The 8,047-nt window shown below is 42.7% G+C and overlaps 1 protein-coding gene across 1 annotated transcript; it reads right to left on the bottom strand.

The window, feature by feature from the left end:
• Positions 1–527: 527 nt before the first annotated feature.
• lrrc53 (leucine rich repeat containing 53) lies at positions 528–7,602 on the bottom strand. The gene is made up of 9 exons (XM_084732599.1): positions 7,511–7,602; positions 7,221–7,349; positions 6,820–6,918; positions 5,794–5,969; positions 5,460–5,623; positions 5,142–5,331; positions 4,763–4,955; positions 1,925–3,795; positions 528–1,888 (listed from the first exon to the last, which is right to left on the bottom strand). The coding sequence occupies exons 1-9, from the start codon at positions 7,515–7,517 to the stop codon at positions 1,445–1,447; spliced, it is 3,273 nt and encodes a 1,090-aa protein (XP_084588725.1). The 5' UTR covers positions 7,518–7,602; the 3' UTR covers positions 528–1,444.
• Positions 7,603–8,047: the final 445 nt, after the last annotated feature.

Here is an 8,047-nt window from a genome sequence, read left to right as displayed (position 1 = left end):
GTCCGGTCTTGATGTTAAATTCTCAGCTGTTTTAGCAATGTGCTGTCATTCAGTTTCTAAATATACTGTAATGTAAAGCTGACCACTAGAGTCTAACATCAATTATAAAGTAAAATGTATACATTAAAAATAATATTACAAAATGTCTTAAAAATAACATTCCATTTTAATCCAGTATGTCTCAAATTACAAAACAATCTCACATTAAGTACATTTAGTAGCTGTTCTGTTGCTTTCAACCATATCATTTGATCTTCATCAGCAAATGATGTTTGATTGCTTAAGAAACAGAAACATGTTATTAACCGCCCAGCCAAATTTGAATGATTAAAAAAATGACTAAGTATGTAAATTTAAGTCTTTGAGCAGTTTTCTTTACTCTAAAATGCTGGGGGCATGTCTGCTCTGCTGTCTCAGTGTCAAACACCACTATGACCTCAAAACCAACTGAAACATGGACACTCCATCTAGCACCTTTATTGGACATGTCCAGACATGTTTGAGCCACAAATGGTATAAATGGTATTATTGTTGGAACTGAAGTGAGCTGAAGTGAGGTGGATTTGGACTGAGAAAGTCGCTGAAGGTACATTCATAACCAGCCATTAGGAAGGGTGAGGGAGGTGTTGTCATTCGTGTGTTAGTGCACATATAGTGCTGGGGGACCATGGCTTTGACATGTCACCGAGTCATGTTTCAGGCCATGTTTAGGGATTCTTACTGAACTGAAACCAGAAATCAAAATTACATATTTATCCTCTTACCTGTTGTGCTTTCTATCCATTCAGGTTTTGGTATGACATGGTATTGCCAAGTATTGGAAATGTTAGCCGTGGATATATCTGCCTTCCCCCGAATATAATGGAACTAGAAGGAAGTGTCCATCTACTCATGGACAAAAGGTTGCAGCTCAGTCAAGGAGGATGCCACTGATTCTTATATATTGTGTTGTCACAAGCACAAACAACTTGTCCATGAGTTTGTACAACTATTCATACTTGGGTCAACACATAAAACACAACAAAGGCATACATCATACATAGCACCCCACTAAGACCACCCAAATGCTCCTCCTCCCCAGCCCACACCCCAGATCAACCTTTACAATATCTAAGTAGATGAGTAAATGCGAACATCTGCAATTCCATGACAACTGGACAAACTCTATCTGGTGATGTAGATGATGTGATATGGTTGAAAGCTCCAGCACAGCTACTAAATAGACCCCAGTGGTTTTTGTCAGCTGCTGTTACAAAGGTCAACAGTGAACTTCAGAACAGCAAGTCTTTTTTTTACCCAGTGTTTAGATTATAAAAATATAACACACCAAACATTTGTAAAACATCCCAAAATTCAATTTTTGAAGAGTCAGTTAAATCATAAGTGCTTTATTAAAAACACTACTAATCCATAAAGTTTTATCCATTAACTATGATATGAGCAGCTAGCGTATTTTCCTCTCCAGTGCGGTGGGTGGTCGGCTGGACGTCTTCTCAGGAATCACCAGCCTCAGCTTCCTCCTGGGAGAGGAACCTCCTTCTTCTGACAGGTACTCCTGCTGCAGCAGCGCAGAATTTGCAACTGCCTCACCTATGGAGGATACACTTTGTGTAGACATACTGGGTGCACAGACACCTGATATGGGCAAATCTGCTGCTGCCTGCATGCTGTCTCCTGACACCCCTGCTGCAGGTCCTTCAGTTAGAGCCACAACCCCAGCTGACATATTGACTGTCAGCCCAGCAGGTACATGGCCAGTCTCCGTCTGACTGTTATTGTTTGACAGATTCTCTACAGTGGTCACTGATCCGGGAGCCTGAGGGGTCACCCCAGAAAGAACGTTTGCATTTGGAGGTGCCTGAGTTGGGAGAGTGAGGTTCTCTTTGGTCTGGGGTACTTGAGATTCAGGAGGGAGTGGTTGTACTCCTTGTAATACAGGTCCCTGGGGTGGATCAGACTTTAGTCTTGCTATAACAGGAGAGCTGTCAGGAAGCTGCTGGCTCTGCAGGAGGGACTGCCCAGGTGCAGGATTAACAGCTGGGTTTGCTGTTAAGCTCGAAGAAAGGCTGGCAGGTTGGGAGGTATGAAGAGGAGAACTTGCTTGGAAAGGGTTAGCATGTACAGCATTAGCTAGAAGAGAGGTAGCAGGAGGCATGAGGCCTACCCCAGCTGGCCTTATGAAGCTGTCTGGGGCACTACTTGGAGCCGGGTTGGGCACTCTGATTGCTAAGCTAGGAGCAACAGAATTAGCCGGATATCTGGGGAACATTGTGTTTGATCCTGGAGCCATAGTGTTGAGCAAAAGGCTGCTGCCAGTCAGTTGTGAGCCCGCCGAACCAAGCAGGGACAGGTTGGTAGTGTGGGATAAAGGATGCTGCGAGGAAAGCTGAGCACTTGCCATAACCAGTCCAGCTCCCTGATATGGAATATGCCCACCCTGCAACTGCTGTCCCTGTCCAATGGCCACAGCAGAGGCTGATTGGTCAGTACTGATGGTACCACCAGTTTCAGAAATCTCTGGGTGTTTATTCTCAGCCTGATCGCCTTCTCCACTTTCCTGCTTGCCTTGCCCTTTTTTGGAAGTCCTTCTGCTTTTCTGTCCTCCTTCTCCTCCTTCTTCTTCCTTGTCTTCCTCACCATCCTTAGTTGATCCTTTAGTCTTTGAGGATTTCTTCATTTTCTCACTGCTACCCTTTGTTTTCTTACCAGACTTTCCTTTGCCTTCCCTCTCTTCTCTCTCTTTTACATCCTGTCTTTTATCTTTACTCTTCCTTGGACTGCTTGGAAGGACTTTGCTTTTTCGTAGCGGGTGCAAGTTTAGTTTAACCTTCAGTAACCGACTCGACTGGACTTTAGCTTTGTGTGTTCTTACTTTTCCTCTCTCCTTGTTTCTGGAGGTCCTCCCTTCCTCTTCACCCTTGTCCTTGCTGTGACTGTTTCCTTGCTCTGGGGTTCTTGGACTCTCCAGGTCAAATGTTACATTTCTTGTTTCTCTTCTTGACTCTGTGCTCTTCATCGTGTCAAACTGGTTGTGGTTAACATTCCTGCCCCTGTCAATCTGTCTGGACTGTGAAGGGAAGCCATCAAACTGAGCAGAGTCTCTCATGTTGGTGTGTATCCTCCCTTGTCTCATGTTCTGCTCTGGTGGTCTGTATGTCCTGTGGCAGCTCTCGCAGTGTAAAGTCTCATGTCCTCTGCTCCTACCTTCCATGTCAGTCCTGTAGCCCTCTCCCATCTCTCTGTAAGCAGCCAGACTCTCTGGTCTCTTACTGAATGTTTCTTTCTGTGGATGGGAGGAAGAGTTTGTGTTGCCACGAGAAGGAAATTTGTTGGGAAGGTCCCTGCTCAAGATTCCTTGTGGAATCCCAAGCCTCCTCCTTTCATCCTCTGTCATCATCTTCATTCTTCTATTCTCTATGTCCTCCTCTGCCTCCACCCCTCCATTTATCCTGTTGTTCCATCTCATTGGGTTTTGCCCCATCCCTCTATGTCCTTCAGTGCTACAATCCGAGCACCGAAAATTGCTGCCGTTTTCATCAACTCGAGACCTGAACTGGTAACCATGTCCATCTGTCCTTCCATCCAGCATCATGACCTCCCTGTCCCAAGGCTGGCTGCTATTTGCTGGCAAGAAGTCCCTCCTCTTTTCACTAACTTCCACGTGATTGACACGGTGATTCGCCACTGTGCTGCTTCCCTCTTCTTCTGCTTTCTGTCTTCTACTTTCTTTCTGTTTCTTCCTCTGAGACACTTGATAGTAGATCAGGACTATCAGCAGGGTCAAGCCAACACCACCTGAAGCACAGCAGGAAAAACAGTAATAACTGAAATGGGTATTTTTTTTAATTTTTTTTTTTTTTTTTTTCTAAATGAACATGAAATTGTAAATTGTAATTGTAATTGTAAATTCTACATAAAGGCACTGTATAGTATTTTTATATTACAAATGTATTGACATAATATCCACTAGTCACGCGTAAAAGAGTGGTGCAGGAAGGAGTCATACAACCCAGAAATAAGTTAGCATATTTGTACCCGGGTCCTCATGTCTTTAAGTTGATGGTTTTTTTGAACAGTTTTTTAGTTAGTTATCTGAAATAAGTGGTTAACACAAGCTTAAGAGAGTTTTCCATTTTGTTCTATTACATAAAATACATCACTAAATACCACACTGATAAAGTTTTAAATTTTGTGTGTCTTAACTGGAGTCATGTGACTCATGGTGTAGTTAGTTTATGACCTAACATTAATTTTTTACATCTTGCAAGTTTCTAAAACCATAAAGTTCAAAATCAAAATTCAACTCATAGAGTTGATAAATGTTTGTTTGCAGAAAAGCTTATTTTCTGCACTAATCCAAAATCTAATGGAAAATCCCATTTGTTTTTTGTGGCGGGAAGCAATGCTAAATTCTGGGTTGGCCTACAAAAATACATAATCTCTGCAGCAATCTATACATGTATACATCACTTTCTGACCACTTTGATCTGGCGACGCCCTAATGTCAGCCTGCTGGCTCACAATATTCTTTTTGTGTAATTACACAAAATGTGACATAAATTAGACAAAAGCACAACAAAATATACAAACATATTTGTTGCCATTGTCTTTTCTTCTCAAGTATACAGTCAAACATCTGTTAGTTTTTGTTGTTGATGAGATAATATGTTTGTCTGTGTTTTAATTAACTAATGACATCATGGGACAGCTAAATTCAACAAATTAAACCATTTTTTGTCATTTAGCTGTGACTCAGTCTCACCAATAAAGCAGATGACTGCTGTGATGGCCAGATCTCGAGCGTACAGTTGAGGCGTCACGCTGCCTCTCGTCTCGATCTGCACTGTGATGTTCTGATTGGACGGGACACAGTTGGCCTCGGTCAGCTCCAGCACTGTGGTTACAGCCGGGTTGTCAGCGCTAACACACACCATCCTGCGGCCATTATAGAGAGTCTGAGTGCAGCAGGGGAGAGGATGTCAGGTTTAAGTGAACTAGTTTTGTACTCGTCAACAACTAAAAAATATCTGCACTGCACAGTCATTTAATTGGATGATGTGGAGTGAACTGTCCCTTTAATGTAGCCATTCAGTAAATATGTGAATTGTAAATGTGCCCAGGTTGAAGAATAACTCCTGCACCTTGTCAGGTTGTTGTATGAAGGTGGACAGGAAGGCAGCCAGTTCCAGCAGCTGACAGGAGCAGTTCCATGAGTTGAGGTCCAGGTTGAGGTTTGTCAGCCAGCTGAGGTAGGAAAAGGCCTCAGCAGGAGCAGAACTCAGACGGTTTCTGGACAGATCCAGAGTCTGCAGGCTCACCAGCCCACGGAAGCTAAGACCATAAGGACAGAATCATACTGTACACATTACACTGGTGTTGGCTGAAACTATTGTCTTTGAAAAAATATCTATATAAAGTTCTGAAAATGCATGAAAAAAGTGTATTAAGTATGTAGTAACCTGTTTCTATGCAGATGATCTATCAGGTTATCTGACAGATCCAGACTCTGCAAATTTCTGAGGTCATCCACAGGGAAGGAACCAGAATCCAGACTGGTGAGCAGGTTTCCTTCCAGTTTCAGGCTCCGCAGGGCCTTACTGCCTTTAAACCAGCCACCTCGGATCTGCTCATCAACACACGGAATCGAAAAAAGTACGGGCTTTATTTATTTACAGAGAATATTCAAAGCTTTAATACATACAGATGCATGTAGCTCAAAGTTCTGCAAAACCTAACATCTTGTCTATTTCAAATATTTTCCCAGGTGTGTTTCTCTCCTGAAGAAGTACCCACCATGCTGATGAGGTTGTGGCCCAGGGCGAGGACCTCCAGCTGGGTTAGATCGGTCAGAGCTCCCCCCTGCATGGCCTGGCTGGTCAGGAGGTTGTGGTCCAGCAGTAAGGTGTGGAGGAAGGGCAGGCTTCTGAAGGACTGTTCACCCAGCACTGAGATACGGTTGTGACTCAGAACTGAAAGGCGGACAGGCGTACTTAGAGTTCATATTTTTGCAACATTTTAAGGGTGCAAGACATAAGAACTGGCCACCTGTCGAATTCATACTCAAACCAAATAGGTGGCAGCATATCACCAGAGTGACCGCTAACTGCTGCTAACTGTAAGTGTTGTTAGCTACTTAGCTCTGATAGCCATGGGTAACACTTTATATTAAGGTGTTTGCAATAAGCATTAGTTAAAAAGTAATAAGGCTGTTATAAGATACTTAGAAATGCTTATAAATGTCTTCTAATCTCACAATAAACATATTTATTATGCTATTATTAACACTTACATAATCTTATTAACACATATTAATGTTAATAAGCATCTTATAAGGGTCCAATTTCCTTATTATAAGCATGTTAATATAAAGTGCCACCATGGAGCTAGCAGTCTTATTACTGTATCTATTACTTGCTCGATTCTGCCTGGACTGCCAGCTCAGGGCTCTTGGGGAGTGCTGATGTCAACCCACCCAGCAGCCCGTGGGGAACATTCCACCAGGGAGCGGTGCCAGATTGGGCACCAAAACCAGAGCTGGGTGAGCGTGGGACAGAACTAGGCTCAGCAGCCTCCCATTGAACAGGGCCAGATCGAGACAAAACACAGCCTCCAAGAATCATATAATAATCATAATCATTTGCACCTTTAAAGCCACTGTGTGTAGAATGTATTCCCTTAGGTGTATCAAAAAAGGCAGTGCAAGCGAATATCTTGCTGCTGTTCTTCTCTTCTTAAAGAGAATAACATGCAACAACTGTGTATATACATACAAATGCACACACATACACAGATAATACACAGACACACATTCTGACTGACCTATGACTGTAATGTTGCTGAGATCAGACAGTGAGGCAGGCTGGACAGTGGAGATGAAGCCCTCTGTTAGCAGCAGAGCCTGGGTCGTGTCTGGAGCATCTGCTCACACACACACACACACACACACACACACACACACACACACACACACACACACACACACACACACACACAGTTAACACACACAGTACAATCCTGTAAGCACATGAGCTCTCAGGGCTAATATACTACACAGTTTGTCATATTACTGCAGTGTTTATGAGGGAAAATGAAATCAAATACAATTACTGTCATTTTGACTGGCTAACGAAAAACACAAAAGCTGTCTTTTACTGTAAGTGTGTGTGTGTGTGTGTGTGTGTGTGTGTGTGTGTGTGTGTGTGTGTGTGTGTGTGTGTTACCAATAATGTGAGCCAGTCTGTTACAGATGATGGCATTTTCAGAGCAAACCAAGCAGGAAGCAGGGCATGATGGGACAGGGGACACACACTGGGCTCTGATGACTGACAGCAGCAACATCAGCAAAATACCTGCAGACAAATTCACATTTTCCACAAATAAAAGTGTTGATGGACTGGAGTGTATTCTTTTATTAACCTACATTATCACTCTTGTTTTTCAGCTCCAGTAACTATAAGCAGGCTGCAGTTAATTTCAGTGAAGTCTCATTTGTTCATTGTGTAGCACTTACTGGTCATGTTGTGTTACAGGAGAGGTAACATGGTGATGAGGCAGCATCTCTTCCACAGGACTGTAACCCGATCATCTGTTTGGCCTATTAAAACACATAATTACATCTTTGAAAATAGACCATAATCATCTGCCTGCTCTCACACCAGGACATTATGTTCACGTCCTGCGTTCACAGACTGAAAGTCCTGACTATTAATACCATCATCACCAACAACAGCAGAGTCTTTCCTTCCTTCAGACCACAAAGTCAATTGGTTGGGATTCATTTTCACAAAGAAGTTGGAAGTTGTTGCATCCCTGACTGTAATTTTTGACCGACTGCAATTCCATTTTTGTTGACCACCTTGTATTTTTTTGTATGGTAATTAAATTATTTTTGGCATAATTTTTACAACTGTAACTCGGTAATATTTGCTCATTCGTTCTGGTCTGGTCTAGAATAGAACCCCAAACCCATGAAAATTCTTGAAGGAGAGATCATTTAAACCCTGATACACTAGATCCTTCACCCTAACAAAGTATTTTCTGTGGCTAA

Source organism: Lutjanus erythropterus, chromosome 12 (assembly GCF_056507025.1).
Source record: "Lutjanus erythropterus isolate fLutEry1 chromosome 12, fLutEry1.hap2, whole genome shotgun sequence".
Taxonomy (NCBI): domain Eukaryota; kingdom Metazoa; phylum Chordata; class Actinopteri; order Lutjaniformes; family Lutjanidae; genus Lutjanus; species Lutjanus erythropterus.
Note: the sequence above shows the minus strand (reverse complement) of the source record. Positions and strands in the feature narration are given on the sequence as shown.

What these genes read in the sequence shown, in the direction of transcription:
- lrrc53 (XM_084732599.1), bottom strand. An exon ending in CAGACTGGCTCACATTATTG is followed by an intron (nt 6,919 to 7,220) that starts GTAACACACACA and finishes GTGTGTGAGCAG; the next exon opens with ATGCTCCAGACACGACCCAG. An exon ending in TCATACAACAACCTGACAAG is followed by an intron (nt 4,956 to 5,141) that starts GTGCAGGAGTTA and finishes TGCTGCACTCAG; the next exon opens with ACTCTCTATAATGGCCGCAG.